The sequence below is a fragment of the Mesocricetus auratus genome, unplaced genomic scaffold (genome assembly GCF_017639785.1).
Source record: "Mesocricetus auratus isolate SY011 unplaced genomic scaffold, BCM_Maur_2.0 Super-Scaffold_100027, whole genome shotgun sequence".
NCBI classification, from domain to species: Eukaryota; Metazoa; Chordata; class Mammalia; order Rodentia; family Cricetidae; genus Mesocricetus; species Mesocricetus auratus.
This window is the reverse complement of record NW_024429208.1, coordinates 15,417,455-15,435,606: the sequence shown is the minus strand read 5'-3', so window position 1 is coordinate 15,435,606 and position 18,152 is coordinate 15,417,455. Positions and strand designations below refer to the sequence as shown.

Below are 18,152 nucleotides of genomic sequence, written 5' to 3'. Positions count from 1 at the left end.
ACTAGGTGCAATTTATGGTGGACAAGCTGTAGCAGAGGAAACATTCGAGAGTCTTAAAAACACTTTCTGTGGTTGCACAAAACAGACATGTGTATGTACAACAGGCAAAACAGAATGGCTGCTGCTATTTCTAACCCAGCACACAAGAAAGTCAATAGGAAGTAAGGAGGCCGTTTTCCATTGTGTACATTTTTGTCATTGTCAATTCTTTGCCTGTGTTTCTCCTTTACGTCATCGGCCTCTATGGCTGCGCTATGTGCTTTCCTTGTGTCCATTCCACATTCGTCACCTTTTTCTTTTAACTTCAGGTTCTTCATGTTCATTCATGTTTATTTTTCTTCTTTTGCTTCGAGCCATCCCTTTTTTGCCTCTCCCATCCCAAATCATGCAAACAGTTGTACTTGCTTCTGCAATATTTCCAAGTTTACTGACCAATTTTTTTTCTCTGGTCTCTTCTCTGTTTCTCAACCATTTTTGTTGATTTTTTTTTGTGTTTGATTTTCGTTTTTAAAATTTAAGAAACAGTTGAACGGAGTTCAGGAACAGCAAGAACCCTCCCTACCACTTACTCATACAAGCCATTCTTTCCTACAAGACCTTACCAGTCCTGGACCACAGCTCCAGTCTCAGTACCCGGGCCGGCCAAGTCAGGCTTCGCCTCCTTATCCAGCTCCTCCTCTAACACGCCATCAGCATCTCCGTTAAAATCCATATGGTCTGTTTCGACTCCTTCTCCAATCAAATCCACACTAGGCGCATCAACTACATCTTCGGTCAAATCCATTAGTGACGTGGCATCTCCTATTAGATCTTTTCGGACAATTTCTTCGCCGATAAAAACAGTGGTGTCCCCGTCTCCATACAATATCCAAGTTACCTCTGGTACCCTGGGGAGACCTCCCACAGTCACCACCGAGGCTACGCCCTTAAAGGGGCTGGCGCCCACCTCAACCTTTTCCTCTCGAACTTCTCCAGTGACGACCGCAGGGTCTCTTTTAGAGAGGTCATCCATTACCATGACACCCCCCGCCTCCCCCAAGTCAAACATTACTATGTATTCCTCAAGCTTGCCGTTTAAGTCGATTATAACCTCAGCAGCACCGCTGATCTCTTCGCCTTTGAAGTCGGTGGTGTCTCCAACTAAGTCTGCAGCCGATGTCATCTCCTCAGCTAAAGCTACGATGGCATCATCTCTCTCCTCCCCCTTAAAGCAGATGTCTGGACATGCAGAGGTAGCACTGGTCAATGGGTCTGTTTCTCCTCTGAAGTACCCTTCGTCTTCATCTTTAATTAATGGATGCAAAGCCACTGCCACGTTACAGGACAAAATTTCTACAGCCACAAACGCTGTGAGTTCAGTGGTGAGCGCGGCCACTGACACGGTGGAGAAAGCACTCTCTACCACAACAGCCATGCCCTTTTCCCCACTCAGGTCATATGTGTCTGCAACGCCCTCCTCGGCTTTTCAGTCTCTTAGAACGCCCTCCGCAAGTGCACTCTACACCTCCCTCGGGTCTTCATTATCTGCTACTACCTCATCTGTAACGTCATCAATAATCACAGTGCCAGTATACTCAGTAGTCAATGTTTTGTCGGAACCAGCATTGAAGAAACTTCCAGACTCTAATTCGCTCACAAAATCGGCAGCGGCTTTGCTGTCACCCATTAAAACATTGACTACGGAGACACGCCCCCAGCCCCATTTCAATCGAACTTCATCTCCCGCTAAGTCATCTCTGTTCCTCACCCCCTCTGCCCTTAAGCTGTCGGCACCATCTTCTTTATCTTCCAGTCAGGAGATCTTAAAGGACGTGGCTGAAATGAAGGAGGACCTCATGAGAATGACCGCCATCCTGCAGACAGATGTGCCTGAGGAAAAGCCATTCCAACCCGACCTTCCCAAAGAAGGGAGGATAGATGATGAAGAACCTTTCAAAATTGTTGAGAAAGTGAAGGAAGACTTAGTGAAAGTCAGTGAGATCCTCAAAAAGGACGTGTGTGTCGACAGCAAAGGGCCACCGAAATCCCCGAAGAGTGACAAAGGCCATTCCCCAGAGGATGACTGGATAGAATTTAGTTCTGAGGAAATACGAGAAGCCAGGCAGGCTGCTGCCAGCCATACCCCATCTCCATCCGAGAAAGTGCATGGGAAGGCCAACCTGACTAGAGTCATTGACTACCTGACCAATGACATTGGGAGCAGCAGTTCACTGACCAACTTAAAGTACAAGTTTGAAGATGCCAAGAAGGATGGAGAGGAGAGACAGAAAAGGATTCTCAAGCCAGCCATGGCCTTGCAGGAGCATAAACTCAAAATGCCGCCAGCCTCCATGAGGCCTTCCACCTCCGAGAAGGAACTGTGCAAGATGGCTGACTCTTTCTTTGGATCAGATGCCATCTTAGAGTCTCCTGATGACTTTTCTCAACATGACCAAGATAAAAGTCCCTTGTCCGACAGTGGCTTCGAAACCAGAAGTGAGAAAACACCGTCAGCCCCACAAAGTGCCGAGAGCACAGGCCCTAAGCCACTTTTTCATGAAGTCCCCATCCCTCCCGTCATCACGGAGACAAGGACTGAAGTAGTCCATGTGATCAGGAGTTATGAGCCCTCCACTGGTGACATCCCCCAGTCCCAGCCAGAGGACCCCATGTCCCCCAAACCTTCAGCTACGTTTATGGAGTTGGAGCCAAAGCCTACCACCTCTAGCATTAAGGAAAAAGTAAAAGCATTTCAAATGAAAGCCAGTAGCGAGGAAGAGGACCACAGTCGGGTTTTAAGTAAAGGCATGCGTGTCAAAGAAGAGACTCATATCACTACGACCACCAGGATGGTGTATCACTCCCCTCCAGGCAGTGAGTGTGCCTCAGAAAGAATTGAAGAAACCATGTCAGTCCACGACATCATGAAAGCCTTTCAGTCTGGGAGAGACCCGTCCAAAGAGCTGGCGGGGCTGTTTGAACACAAGTCGGCCATGTCTCCAGATGTCCCCAAGTCTGCTGCTGAGATCTCAGCCCAGCACGCAGAGAAGGACAGCCAAATGAAACCCAAACTGGAGCGTATAATAGAAGTCCACATCGAAAAAGGTAACCAAGCTGAACCCACTGAAGTCATTATTAGAGAGACCAAAAAGCATCCAGAAAAGGAAGTACCTGGGTGTCAGAAAGACTTATCCCGGGGAAGTATTAACTTAAAAGATTTTCTGCCAGAGAAACACGATGCTTTCCCTTGCCCCGAGGAGCAGGGTCAGCAAGAAGAAGAAGAACTTGCAGCAGAAGAGTCCTTGCCTTCTTATCTGGAATCTTCCAGAGTAAACACTCCAGTGTCCCAAGAAGAAGATAGCCGTCCCAGTTCCGCACAGCTCCTGTCCGATGACTCTTACAAAACACTGAAGCTGTTGAGTCAGCACTCTGTAGAATACCATGATGATGAGTTGTCAGACCTAAGAGGGGAGTCTTACAGGTTTGCTGAGAAAATGCTTCTGTCAGAGAAGTTAGATGTTTCTCACTCTGATACCGAGGAATCGGTGACAGACCCTGTAGGACCCCCTAGCTCACAGTTACAGAGGTCTGATAAGCGCTCCAGAGATAAAGTAGCCACTGCCCCCCAGAAAGAAATCCTCTCCAAAATCTATAAAGATGTGTCTGAAAATGGTGTAGGGAGAGTGTCTAAAGATGAGCATTTTGATAAAATGACAGTGTTGCACTATGCGGGTAATGTCAGTGGTCCAAAACATGCCATGTGGATGCACTTGTCTGAGGACAGACTAGACAGAGGTAGAGAGAAGTTAATATATGAAGATAGGGTGGACAGGACTGTGAAGGAGGCTGAAGAGAAATTGACTGAAGTGTCACAGTTTTTTCGTGACAAAACCGAGAAGTTAAACGATGAACTGCAGTCCCCGGAGAAAAAGCCACGCCCCCAAAATGGCAAAGAATACTCTTCCCAGAGTTCCACCAGCAGTAGTCCCGAGAAGGTGTTAACAGAACTATTGGCATCCAATGACGAATGGGTTAAAGCCAGGCAGCGTGGTCAAGATGGACAAGGTGTCCCTCAGGCTGAGGACAAGAAGACATGCATTGGGTCAAGCAGCCCAGAGAAGAGGGTCCCTTCCCAACAGAGTGAGGATGGCCAGCCTACAGAGGAAGCCAAAAGAACTGTCATTGCTCAGGGCAGGGGACCAGAAGGGCCCCAGTCTGGGTTTCAGCTCAAACAATCCAAACTCAGTTCCATTCGCTTAAAATTTGAACAAGGCACCCGTGCAAAAAGTAAGGACCTATCTCAAGAAGAGAAAACTCTGGATGGCCCATCCCGAATCCCAGTTAAGAAAACTCAAGAAAGCAAGCTGCCCACACACCCAGGTTTTGCTAGAGAAAAGCAGCAGAAGGCTGTAGACCTCTCAGAGGAGAGAGGGCCAGTGCAAAATGATGTTACCATAGTCAAAGTCGAGCATGCCAAAAACAATGACATTGTTGTGAATGAGTCGGGCCCCGATGACGTCAAAAGACACAGAACTGAGATGCTAAGTAAGGCAATGCCTGAGTTCTTCCCTGAGCAGCAGGCTGAAGAAGACTCGGCCTGTTCCATGACATCAGACCTAGCAACCAAGGGACCATGGGACAGAAAGGGCTTTAGAACGTGGGAAAGTTCTGGGGCCAATAACAATAAGGCTCAGAAAGAGAAACTGTCGCACGTGCTTGTTCACGACATCAGACAGAGTCATACGGGCCGCCCCGATGAGAGCGAGAACGCCGATCCAAAGAATGAATTTATGTGTGTGACTGAGAGAGAACACAAATTGTTAACGAATGGCTCTCTCTCAGAAATTAAGGAAATGAGTGTAAAGTCTCCCTCCAAGAAAGTGTTATACAGGGAGTACATTGTTAAAGAAGGGGACCGTCCTCCCAGCGGCGCTCTCGACCGGCTTCCCAGGAGAAGCGAGAGCTCAGTGGGATCTCACATTCCCATCAGGGTGGCAGACGAGAGGAAGATGCCGTCTTCTAACATTCCTGATGGGTTTTGTGAGCAGTCAACATTTCCAAAACATGAACTATCCCAAAAAGTGACCCGGTCACGTGTGAGCAAAGAGATAGTGGAGAATCAGCACTTTAATTCCATAGATGATGAAAAAGTTACCTATTCTGAGATCAGCAAAGTTTCCAAACAGAGTTACGTAGGCCTCTGTCCAGTTCTTGATGAAACTGAGACCTCTCCCATCAGATCTCCCGATTCGTTAGAGTTTAGCCCAGGAAAAGACTCTCCCTCTAGTGATGTGTTCGACCACGGCTCCATGGAGGGGTTGGAGAAGCTTGCTCCCCTAGCCCAGACAGAGGGAGGGAAAGAGATCAAAACCTTACCTGTTTATGTCAGCTTCGTACAAGTAGGGAAACAGTATGAAAAGGAGCTCCAACAAGGAGGTGTAAAGAAAATCATAAGTCAGGAATGTAAGACGGTGCAGGAAGCCAGGGGAACCTTCTATACAGCTAGACAGCAAAAACAGCCGCCTTCTCCCCAGGGCAGTCCAGAAGACGATACTCTAGAGCAAGTGTCCTTTCTAGACAGCTCTGGGAAGAGCCCTTTGACCCCGGAAACTCCCAGCTCAGAGGAAGTGAGTTATGAGTTCACGTCTAAGACGCCAGACTCCCTCATAGCTTTTATACCAGGACAACCCAGCCCGATTCCTGAGGTTTCTGAGGAGTCGGAGTCGGAGGAACCCAAGTCAGCCCCCCTAAAGCAGGTGACTGTGGAGCGGGAAACGGATCGCAATGTGAGCAAAGACTCAACCCAAAGATCCAAATGTAACCGAGTTGCCTATATTGAGTTTCCTCCTCCTCCCCCTCTGGATGCCGACCAGATGGAATCAGATAAGAAACATCAGTACCTCCCTGAAAGGGAGGTTGACATGATTGAGGTCAACCTTCAGGATGAGTGTGACAAGTACCAGTTGGCCGAACCTGTCATCCGAGTGCAGCCCCCATCACCGGTCCCTCCCGGTGCCGAAGCCAGCGACTCCAGTGACGATGAGTCCATGTATCAACCAGTCCCAGTTAAAAAATACACCTTCAAGTTAAAGGAAGTTGATGAAGGACAGAAAGACATGGCCAAATCCAAAACCGCTGCCATGAAAGCTTCCAACCAGAAAGAGGCAGAGAGTAATGGGAGAGAGAGTGAGTCCGGCCTTGACTCACCTCAGAACGAAACGGCTCAGAATGGAAACAATGACCAGTCTGTCACTGAGTGTTCCATCGCAACCACGGCTGAGTTTTCCCATGACACAGATGCCACCGAGATTGACTCTCTGGATGGCTATGACCTACAAGATGAGGACGATGGCCTAACAGAGAGTGACTCTAAACTCCCCAGTCAAACTGTGGACACCAAGAAGGACGTCTGGACAGAGGGCATCCTGAAGCCTGCCGACCGCTCTTTCAGTCAGAGTAAACTGGAAGTGATTGAGGAGGAGGGGAAAGTGGGACTGGATGAAGAGAAGCCATCTTCTTCCAAAAGCTCTTCATCAGATAGAACCCCGGAGAAGAGCGATCCCAAGTCAGGGACCCAGTTTTTCACCCTGGAAGGCAGACATCCAGACAGATCGGTATTTCCCGATACTTACTTCAGTTACAAAGTCGATGAAGAATTCGCCACTCCTTTTAAAACAGTAGCGACCAAGGGTCTAGATTTTGACCCTTGGCCCAATAACCGAGGGGACAATGAAGTTTTTGATGGTAAATCTCGGGAAGATGACACTAAGCCATTTGGTCTGGCGGTGGACGACCGCTCTCCGGCAACCACCCCTGACACAACGCCGGCCAGAACACCAACTGATGAGAGTACCCCAACTAGTGAGCCTAACCCCTTTCCATTTCATGAAGGAAAAATGTTTGAGATGACCCGCAGTGGTGCAATTGACATGAGCAAGAGAGATTTTGTGGAAGAAAGGCTCCAATTTTTCCAGATTGGTGAGCATACTCCTGAAGGGAAGTCAGGGGCCCAGGGGGAAGGGGATAACAGTATGGTCACTGACACCCCACAGCCACAGTCAGGGGACACCTCAGTAGACACCAATCTAGAGAGAGATGTAGAGGCACCTACAGTCGAACCCAACCCCAGCATCCCGACCATCGGAGAGTGTCAGGAAGGCGCAGCCTGTAGTGGCTCTCTGGAGAAGTCAACAGCTGCTGCTAACACCTCAAAAGTTGACCCCAAGTCACGCACGCCTATAAAAATGGGAATTTCTGCATCTACCATGACTATGAAGAAAGAAGGCTCTGGAGAAGTGACAGATAAGATAGAGGCTGTGGTGACCAGTTGCCAGGGGTTAGAAAATGAAATGGTGACAGTAATCTCAAGTGCACCCAATAGCCAGGTGGGCGTTAGGTCCCAAGAGAAACACGATTTTCAAAAAGATAACTTCAATAACAACAATAATCTGGATTCTTCCACTATGCAGACAGATAACACCACAAATCACGTAGTTCTGACAGGACGTGCTGCACCCACTCGTACCACAGAGAAAGCTAATCCAGTGAAAGGCTCAGGAAAGAGTCCAGGGACACAAGGACACTGCATCAGAGATTCGCGGAAGGAACCAATAGGGGTTAGGCGGAAATCCAAGCTTCCCATAAAGGCCACTGCACCAAAAGATGTCTTCCTGTCAAACCATAAGCCAGACAGTAAAGCAGGTAAACTGAGGCAGGTTGGTCCATCAGAGAAAAACAAAACCCTTCCTACTTCTTCATGTGTAGATGCCAAGTCCCGAATTCCAGTCAAAAACACACACAGGGAGAACCTAGTTTCAGTCAGAAAAGCATGTGCCACACAAAAGCGAGGGCAGCCAGAGAAAGGCAAGGCCAAACTGCCTCCATCCAAGTTGCCAGTAAAGGTAAGATCCACCTGTGTCACCGTCACCACCACCAACACTATCACCACCACCACCACCACCACCAAATCCACCACCGTTAAAGTTAGAGAAAGTCAGCTTAAGGCAGTATGTAAACATCCCATTGAATATTTTAAGGGAATTAGTGGTGAGACCCTAAAACTTGTGGACCGCCTCACTGAAGAAGACAAAAAGATGCAGTCGGAGTTGTCTGATGAGGAAGAGAGTACCTCAAGAAACACGTCGTTGTCCGAGACTTCCCGGGGTGGCCAGCCTTCAGTTACCACGAAGTCTGCTAGACATAAGAGAACAGAGGCAACACCTTTAAAATCAAAGAGTGGAAAGGCCGGCAGTAGGAGGACTGGTGAGAATGAAGGCAGTCAGGTTTCTTGAGCGCTCTTTGCTCACGACCTGGAGAAACAGCATAGTCCGTAAACACTTTCCAACTCGTAGACCCTAGTGCATGACCTGTCGTGATTGCTTGTGGAGTGGTTTAACTGTAGCTTCTCATTCTGTCCTTGTCATCTGTGTGTGCTGTCCTAGATGCCCTTCCGTCCTCTTTCAATCCAGCTACACTGTAGAGAGCTAGGGAAGCATGCTACACTGGTGTCGTTCAAAGATGTGAGAGGGCTTCTTTTCTAATGTGCTCATGGGTTATGACTCTGTCAGAGCCAAGGCAGATGCTCAGATTCCATCATGGTTGCTGCCACCAACGCGATTCTGTGGCCGTTGTAAAGTGGCCAGCTCGCCAGCATGTTCAATCTCATTACATTCCGAGCATCCATGTAATCTGGCATTTGGCCTGATGCGAGTGACAGACAAGAAGTGTTTGTGTAGGCGACTAGAACACATCTAAGTACACGGTGTTAGTGTCAGTCTCTGTAAAATCTGAGTACTGCGCAAAGCAATTTTCCAGTGTCGTGTCTTCCTTGGCGATTGTTTTAATTGAGAAATTGTAAATCGTAGGTCCACAGAGTCCTTGTGAGCGGACAGATATCAGGATGGCAATAGTAGCCGATCACCTGGGACTTAGTTGGACAGGTAAGTACATTTGCACCTGAATGAAGCAGGTATCCTCCCCTCAGTGTCCTTGTCTTCGTCACCTGCAAAGACCATCCTATACCTCTCCAAATACGCAAACAAGCAAGCAGTAAAACATTATCCATAATTCTACCTGCCCTCATAGTTACTGATAGCAACTGTACACTCTAATTTTTTTCTGTACATGTACAAAGTTAGATCTTTAAACTATTTCTTCACCTGGCCATTTCCATAAGAGAATAGTTTTGTAACTGAGGGCACATGCCTTAGGAGCATTCAAGAAAACCCAGATAAGACTATGACTACATAATTAACATTATCTCTGTTGTTAAAACAGCACTTTTAGCCAGTGGTTCAATTACCCCATGCCCTGGTGTAGTCAAGATAGCAATTTACCCAATTGCTGTGCCTTTATTGGGCCAATGCTTTTAAATGAACTTACTATTATGCCCTAGGATTAGTTTAAATGGAAAACCCTGCCTTACTTTGACAATCGAGAACAAAAAAATATTTCTATGACCAAGAAAAAGGAATGAAAGCCTCGATCATAAGTTAATTTTTGTAAAAGGATATAAGCGAATAAAATAGATGCAGTTCACAGAGATGCTTGAGTTCTATGAAACCATTAATAGTCAAGGTGATAGAAAGGAAGTATCCATCTTTGTTTTACATCAGTAAAGTCAAATGCGGGGCTGTGTCACTTAAAAAATGTAGCTTTATAGTGTTGGTCCTAACAAGGTCTCTCATATCCTGACTCATGAGAATCTAAGAAGAAATGTGATGTTTCCTAGGTTGAATATACCTTTTAAACGCACATCCTAAGATGTTGGGCATTCCTCTGAAAATATACTGGAACATTGAAACAAATGCTTGATTTCTTTTATGACTATAGACCATGCATAACTAAACTGGTAAAAAAAATAAGTATTAATTATCATCTCTCTAGGGTCATCTTCTATATCAGCTACCACAGCCATTCTCGTGCCGTACCATTATCTCTTATTAAAGGGGGAAGGTAAAACTAGACCATAGGAAAAAAAAACCATCTATAGTTTTCCTTTGTATGCCACAGAACTGCCTCCCAGCCCTACCAAATGACAAAGCATTACCTGGTCTCTAGCCTCTGCTCTAGATGAGCTGTTAATGGTCAGGGACTTCCAGGCACTCTGGTATGGTCCGGTGTCTGAGTAACACCCTGAAGGTGGAGAGGAGTTAATACTGGTTTACATTCTTAAATAGTTCCCTACAAAGTGCACTTTAACACTAATTATGGTTTAACATAGGTCATTTACTGAAAAATAAACAGAATGTATGTTGGTTTTTGCATTCTTACTGAAAAACCAGATTTTCATTCATCTGGCATAGACAGTCCTTGTTTCCCAGAGTAGATTTTTGGAGATGTGGCACAGGAGAAGACCCAGGTGAGCTGGGAACAGATCGAGTGGCCTGGCATGCTCAAAGCCTCAGTTAATCCCCAGGACTAGAAAAGAAGAAATAAAATCAAGTTCTCCAACTCTGATTTCTTCAGGGTCAATGTGCTTTTTCCAGTCTTCTGAGCAATAAATAATGTTTGCTTTTGAGGATTTCTTGGGTGGTAGGACTCTTGTTGCCTAAAATGTACACAGATGGTGGAATGAAAACTGGAATTGACCTCTTTAATTAGAACTACTATGTGATCAATGAAGACCATTACAAAATCTTCAGTATTTAAAGTGGAAATGTGTCTCTTGAAACTCGTTCAGAAGCATTGATTTTTTTATAGTAATCTTGTTTTGTTCACAATACAAATTTTGTAGTTCCCTACAAAATTAATATCTGCTGATCCTGGCTTTGAGTGATAATGAATCTATACATGTGATGGTATTTTTTTCCTAACCACTATGCTTAAGAGTCATGATATGAATTTAAGCTTTTGTTGTGAAAGTGTCTGTGCCCACATGTATTAAGGCTAAATTTTGTGCTGAGGTAAGCTGGTTTCAGTTACAGAAACACTGTTTTATATGATACCCTTTTAACTGTCTACCATGATCACAAGACTCTATCACATCAGCAAACTTCCTCCTTTTGTTCAACAAGGGACAGTTGTCAAATTTCCAGTAGTTCCAGTCTGCAGTGAATAGTTAATATGTATGCAACTCATTTTGTAAGCCCCTGTGTACCACAATATAGACTTCTAGCAACAATAACTTGACCAGAACATGAGGACTTCTTGAATTTCTGAATTCATTTTGCTGAGTTATTAGAGATGTTTGACAGGAATTGAATCTTGACCAATCCCTTTTTCATGGAAGCAATTCTTCATGTTTCTTACTTTATAGTAATTAAGGTAGTATATACTTGATACACATTTTTAAAGAGATAAGCGATGAAAAGATGTCTCCTTTCTCAAGGTCTCTGTTCATAGTGAGTTCATTTGATTCTCTCTTTCTACCATGTGGGTCCCAGGGGGTTGAACTCAGGTTATCAGGCTTGGCCTTTACATGCCAAGCCATCTGCCGGCCATGTTGAGCTCATCTTAATCTTTGCAGAGACACCTCTGTGTTTACAAGATTCAGTATGTACTTAGACACATAGCACTCCCTCTTATTTCTTTTCACACAAATGCCTGCATATTGTATGCATGATTTTTCCCTGGAGTTATCACTTAACCTCCCAAGTAGAGATCATAAAACTCAAAGGCTTAGCCATTACATTAGCAAATGAGTAAGAGGTGTGTTTCAATGGGATTGCTCAGCGCCACCCAATCTGTGCATGCTCAGGAATAGTAAGCTCCTTCCCTGTCTTGTGTACAATTGTTCAATCTGCAGAGAATGTGGCTGAATCAAAATAAGCCAGCAACATCCTCTCTACAAATCCCAAGAATCTGTAAAAAATGATTTCTAGTTGGATGGTGATGGTGCACATGCCTTTAATCCCAGCACTTGGGAGGCAGAGGCAGGTGGATCTCTGTGAGTTCAAGGCCAGCCTGGTCTACAGAGCTAGTTCTAGGACAGCCAGGACTACACAGAGAAACCCTGTCTTGAAAGAACAAAGGATTTATAATTGGACTTTGATTGTTAGTAATTATCTAAGGAAATTCTGGTCACAGCCTGCCGGAAAAAAAAAAAAAATCAAGCACCAGACTGCCCAATTCTAGGCAAAGGACTACAATTCCTTTTCTTCCTCTAGTTTTGCTGTTATTGTTTGGAGTGGGGTGTTAGGAGTTGAATGTGACGCTGAAGAAGCATGTGCAAAGTAACAACTACACTTCCTAACTCTCTCTCTCTTCACAGAGCTGGCAAGGGAACTGAATTTTTCAGTGGATGAAATCAATCAGATACGTGTGGAAAATCCCAATTCCTTAATTTCCCAAAGCTTCATGTTATTAAAAAAGTGGGTTACCAGAGACGGAAAGAATGCCACAAGTATGCTTAAAATTATATATATTAACTTTCAAAACCACATAGGGTTAATATCTTAGAGAAATCTGCTGTTGGGCTTATGCCAGGATTTTCAGTATTCTGTAATTTCCGGTAGCAAGTGGGAGGAGTTAGCAAGAGTCTAGAGTGACATTTAGTAAGCCCTGGCCTCCTAGGGTCCTGTGCTTAGGTTTCCTGGAAAGCAAGTGGCAGGAGACAGTTTGCAGTTTGTATGACCACCTTCCCACATACCTGCTAAAAAATGGAGGGGAAAAATAATAACTAACTTTTCTGTCATGGTCAGCAGAAAAAAACAAAAACAAAAACCGCTTTGAAATTACTGCTGCATCCAGGGGCAGGTGTGGAGGGACATACAGAGGAGGATGGGGCATGGTTAGGGGAGCCAGCCAGCTGTACCCAGTCTGGGGCAAATCCTCTGCTATAACTGGATTTAGGTAGGTGCTGGTGACCGAGTTCAAAACACCCGGCACCCACCCCCTGCAATGTGGGGTAAGTTATTGTGGATTTGCCTGGTCAGCCTGACCTTGGTGGTTTACTAAGAAGTTAAGCACTGGCTATAAAGATGAGGCATTGACTTCCTGAGAGTCAAGGGAACTTGAAGCTGTATTGGGCCCCTAACGGAGTGCAGGTGTTTGAGGACCATCTGCCCTGTCACAGTGGGATGAATCCTGTGGCCTCCACAGACAGCTTTAAGGTGGGAGTCTTCCCTGGGGCAGCCAGCATTCTGGACATGGATCTAGCAGACAGAGCTAAGTAGGGTGCTGAAATGCTAGCTGAAGGAAGCCATGCTTTTTTGTTGTTGGATGTTGTGTTAACTTGCAGGAAACAATGCCACTGGCTTCTCAACCTCTTTTCTCTCCTTTTCAGCTGATGCCTTAACTTCGGTCTTGACAAAAATTAATCGAATAGACATAGTGACTCTGCTAGAAGGACCAATTTTTGATTATGGGAATATTTCAGGCACCCGAAGCTTTGCAGATGAAAACAATGTTTTCCATGACCCAGTTGATGGTAATTGCATTTAGTGTTCATATTTGATCATTCGATATAAAATCTGAAAGTGCTGTCATTCAAGGCAGCCACTCATTACCACCTGCGCCATGATCTGTTTGACTCAACCTCTCCTCCTCACAGTTTTTGTTCTGCCAGAGTCTGCAAATGAGCACGCTCTAATATCAGAGCAGGCTCGGTAAACGTCTCTCTGCAGCACAGATGAAATATAAAAACACAGTATCCGAAAGAGCTGTGACTCCTTAGCCTTCTGTGCACCCAAATGGAAGAAAACTTGATACTTGCAAAATGCAGTGCTTTGGCATTTAAAATTGATGGTTTTTTTAAACCCAGTGACCTCTTCTCATATGCAAGTGAAGTAAAACCGTGAGTCCAGTTTTAACCAAGGTGACGTGCTGAGCTCTGTTTGCAGTGAACAGTGGCTGGGGCAAACAGTGAATCACTGTTGTGGGATCAAGCATGTAGAGGTACAATGGAGAAGTCTCCCACCATTCCAGTAATGCTAGTTGCTTAACATTACCCTGAATTCTGCCAGCGACTCCTGGGGTGGAGGGCAGGCAGTATTTGGTGTTATGCATTCTTTCTAGTTCAGTGAGCATACACACACGCCACTGATAACCTTTTGATTTAGCTTAATTTAACAGTCCCCTCCCCCATTCATTAGTAGCCAGTCTCATCAGAGTGTCAGGAAAACAACGTAACAGACCGCCATGCTTTGGAAGCTATTCCTGTCTCACTTCACAAGTGGGAATTCGTCCCCACAACGAATAGTGAATGGAAAACAATGATGGGTCATAGATAAGAGTAGCCGAGGCTAATGTCCTGTTAGTTCAGGGGTCAAGAAATATCGTCATCGTCTTTTTCCATTTTTAACTGGCAAAATGAGAGTCGTTAAGAGGCAGGGACTTTGAAATTCTGTATGTGTCACAGTGGGAAAGGTTACAGAATCTTAGAAAGTACCTATTTCCTAAAGATGAAGTGTATCTGCAACCCACAGAGCATCAATGCCATGGATCCTTGGAACACACGCACTATTATATGACTTGTCTTATGTGGGAGGTTGTATATTGATAAATTCCTTTTGTACTAGATCAATAGAGCAAATTAAGAATTACTGACAAGTTACTGTTTTAACTTCCTCTACTCTTTACTGGGAAAAGAAATCACAAAGTGTGGTATCCTTGGTTCATTTTGGCTTAACACTGTAAAGTTTAAATATCATTAAAATAAGCTCACCAGGGCTTTTTGTTATTATATCTCAATATTGTGTAGTTCTTTTTATTAAAATTTCTGAGGGAAATTTAGGCATGAAATAAATTTACTTATATAAACTATAAGTCATATCTTAGCCAGATTTTAATAAAAGGCTCATATTATAAGTGGCTGTAACCAACAAGTGTCTACTAACCTATAGCAATTTGAACCTACAACCAGAGCTGTTTGTCTTGAACTAATGGGAAAAAACTGGTTTTTCAGACCAATGAATTGAGAAAATGCATTGCTACTTTTTAAAACAATGTCTCTCCTCTTTGTTGAGCTTTTGGGAAACTCCCTTTCCTCACCACGACCAGACCATTACTACTTCCTCACTGCTTGGGCAAGGAAATTCTTCTGTAGATTGCTTAGAATCAGGGGTTAGCCCCCTCCTTCCCTTCTGAGCAGGCTGGCATAGCACTGTTCTAAATTCTGAATACTCTTAACCTTAGGTTCTTCTGTCTCCATGTGTATCATTTTTTTCTCTTTATTTGTCTCATGATTCTAAGCAGATTCCCATCACCAGCTTCACATAACTCTATGTCTGTGACATTAAGTCATTTATCTTGTCTAACATCTTTCTAAATTTTTTTTAGCCAACACTACTCTAAAAATCCATCAATCATTTCTTTCCGGAGTGTAAATTCATTCCTTATTTCCTCCCATAAATTTCATGTAAATGAATAAGAATTGGAGTTGTATTGTGCTTTTAACAGCAAGAGGGAATTAATTGCAGAATTAGCCTCTTACAGCTTGCTGTATTCATTCTACCATAGTATAGGTTTTGCATGCTAAAATGAAAACGATGTGTCAGCCGTGAGCCAAATGTCTTCTAGATATGACAACTAAAACTTTATATTGAGTTAATTTCATCTGCACAGTTATGCTGCCGTATTAAAATTGACAGAATGCCATTGTTTTATTTCATTAAATTACATGAACTAAACCATGAACTCGTGTACATTGTTCTGTAATCCATCATGCGTTGTCATACCTGATATAATTTGAGTCATCCCATGTGTTTGTGTCTAACGTGTTCTAGTTCATTCCAGTCAGTCCAAATGTACTGTCTTCCATAGGTCACCCTTCCCTTCAAGTGGAGCTGGAGACCCCCATGGGGTTATACTGCACACCACCCACCCCTTTCCAGCAAGATGACCATTTTAGTGATATCTCTAGCATAGATTCTCCCTTTAGAACCCCCAGTAGACTGAGTGATGGGCTAATGCCTTCCCAGGGAAACATAGAACCTTCAGCAGGTGGACCTCCAGTTGTAACTGCAGAAGACACATCCTTAGAAGACGGCAGACTGGAAGATTCAGTAACTGTAACAGAAATGGCCGGCCCACAGGATGTAGTTGAGAGCCAGTTGAAGGACCTGTGTCCGAGTGAGTGTCCTCAGTACCTCGGAAGTGTGCCCGGGCTCCCAAAAGATGGTATGCCAGCAGAGCCGCTGAAACCACAGACTAGAAAAGTAGCCATAAGCTCTGAGCAGCAGGAGAAAGGAAGATCTGGTCCTGGTGAGGAGACGGCGGAAGAAAAGCTCAAATCTCTATTTGAGGACGTTCAACTTGAAGAAGGAGTAGAGTCTGAGGAGGCAATTCTTAGTCGTGTACAACGAGCAGAACTGGCAATGTCTTCACTTGCAGGTTGGCAGAACGAGACGTCAAGTGGAAGCCTAGAGTCTCCAGCACAAGCCCGAAGAATAACTGGTGGGTTACTAGACCGCTTGGATGACAGGTACGGCTGTGTCTCAGGGAGTACACATGAAAAGCGGGTGTGCTGTCTGTACTTTGTTTCAAACGGGGGCCTTTTTTGGCAGTGACTCCTATGCTAAATTGTTCAGCCTGTTTCGAAACATACCTTCTTTACCGATTGGTTTCAGTATGTCCTATTCCTTAGAGAAAGGTGAATTTACTGCAGTAAAAAGCAAAGCAGAGTTACTTCCATGCCAAAGATCTAGATGCTGTCTTCAAAGTCAGCAGTGCCCCACTGAAGTCATTTCATAAGTGAAAGCCCAGATCTTTTGTGGATATTACCATTTGTCTTGTTTCATAACTACAGACATAGATGGGATGATACAAGATATTAGAGATTATAAACTTGACAAATCCTGCCATCTAGCAATAGTCACCAGGAAAAGTCTGAATCAATGAAGGCGTGCTTTAGCAAGCAGCACATACACAACCAAATGTGCATGGCTTTGCTGTTAACATCCAGCACACCACCCCCCAAAAAAGGAATGAGGCGCAGGTGTCAATTTTCTATCTTCATGTAGGAAATCTAGAGACACCAAGAAAACACACTTACTATACTCAGGAAAAACACATTATTCTTCCAGTTTTCTGTTTTTAATTTTTTTAGAGGCAGGTTTCTGTTGTCCCGGGTATTCTAGAACTCACTCTGTAGATCAGGGTGTCCCTGAACGCGCAGAGATCCACCTGCTTCTGCCTCCCAAGTGCTGGTCATGCCCAGCCCTAGTCTTCCATTTTTATATACGTAGGCTTTTACACAGAAACATGATAGACATTTCCTTACAACCAAAATAGCCATGGATATATAACTACAGTGATTCTGCCAGTGTGTATCTGGCTCATCTTTACGCTAAGCCTTGCTCTAGAAAGTAAGACTCGAGATCCTAGACATGGGACATACCCCACTGTAAAGGAAACACTTTGACCTTGGTTGAATTTCTAAATGCATTTGTGTCTGCATTTCTGCATTAACAGAAAGAGCAATGTTAATGTACTAATTGCTGCCTCTTCTGGGTAATGAGCACAACACTAAGAATGACATGTGAGCTACAAAATAAAACAAATGGTTTATGTTGAAACTAGTAAAGAGAAGACTTACCTCACTTAGGAAAGGAGTCCCATGATGAACAGAAGACATGGTGGTCAGTGAAAGCAGTGGAGAGCTGTAGTGGACAAAGGAGGTCCAATAAGGGCATCTTGGTTGAGAGAGTGTGACACATATATGCACAGATGAAACCCTACAAAAAAATTCAAGTCAGAGACCCTGAAAAATGCAGTTTCCACTCAGGAATTCCTTTGTTCTATTTTTCTCAGGCAGCATTTTGTTTTTTATTTATTCTTGTTTGGTTTTCAAGACAGGGTTTCTCTGTAAAACAGTCTATACACCATGCTGGCTTTGAACTCACAAATATTCACCTGCCTCTGCCTCCCAAGTGCTGGGATGAAAGGTGTGCCCCACCATGCCTGGTGTTTGGTTTTCATTAGTGACATGATAGTGTGTCCTCACTAGCCTTCCCTTTAAAATTTGGCGAGGTCAGAACTATATGTCCATCAATATTTTTTAAAGTGTAAAATTTAGCTATAGAAAATGATTTTTTTAAGTGACAGTCTCATAGCTATGTTGGAAGCTGGGGTGTTTGGGATGCCTGCAGCCTGAATACACCTCACTGACCCATCTGTGAAAGGCCCTCACATTTTAAATCTACTTATTAATTTTTTCATGACTATTTTATGCCTTTAGAAGAAGTTGGGAGGGGCTGCAAAGATGGCTCAATGGTTAAGAGCACTGACTGTTC

General features: G+C 44.3%; 1 protein-coding gene and 1 long non-coding RNA gene across 17 annotated transcripts in view; one reads left to right on the top strand and one right to left on the bottom strand.

Annotated features, from left to right (window-relative positions):
* Ank3 (ankyrin 3) overlaps positions 1–18,152 on the top strand; it is a 561,730-nt gene that overhangs the window by 524,904 nt on the left and 18,674 nt on the right. For 5 of the 14 annotated variants that reach the window (XM_040732586.1, XM_021227587.2, XM_013113896.3 and 2 more), the window contains 4 exons: positions 8,844–8,918; positions 12,191–12,322; positions 13,205–13,348; positions 16,252–16,342. In XM_040732586.1, the coding sequence (XP_040588520.1) occupies positions 8,844–8,918; positions 12,191–12,322; positions 13,205–13,348; positions 16,252–16,342 (442 nt within the window). Of the gene's footprint in view, positions 1–519; positions 8,242–8,843; positions 8,919–12,190; positions 12,323–13,204; positions 13,349–15,681; positions 16,343–18,152 lie in introns of all 14 variants that reach the window. The other 9 variants (XM_013113893.3, XM_013113894.3, XM_021227588.2 and 6 more) reach the window with 3 other exon arrangements.
* LOC110341008 overlaps positions 1–18,152 on the bottom strand; it is a 28,948-nt gene that overhangs the window by 291 nt on the left and 10,505 nt on the right. The window contains exons 4-6 of one of the 3 annotated variants that reach the window (XR_002382883.2): positions 17,456–17,594; positions 10,028–10,113; positions 8,108–8,169 (exon numbers count right to left, since the gene is read on the bottom strand). This is a non-coding gene — a long non-coding RNA (uncharacterized LOC110341008). The other 2 variants (XR_002382881.2, XR_002382882.2) reach the window with 2 other exon arrangements.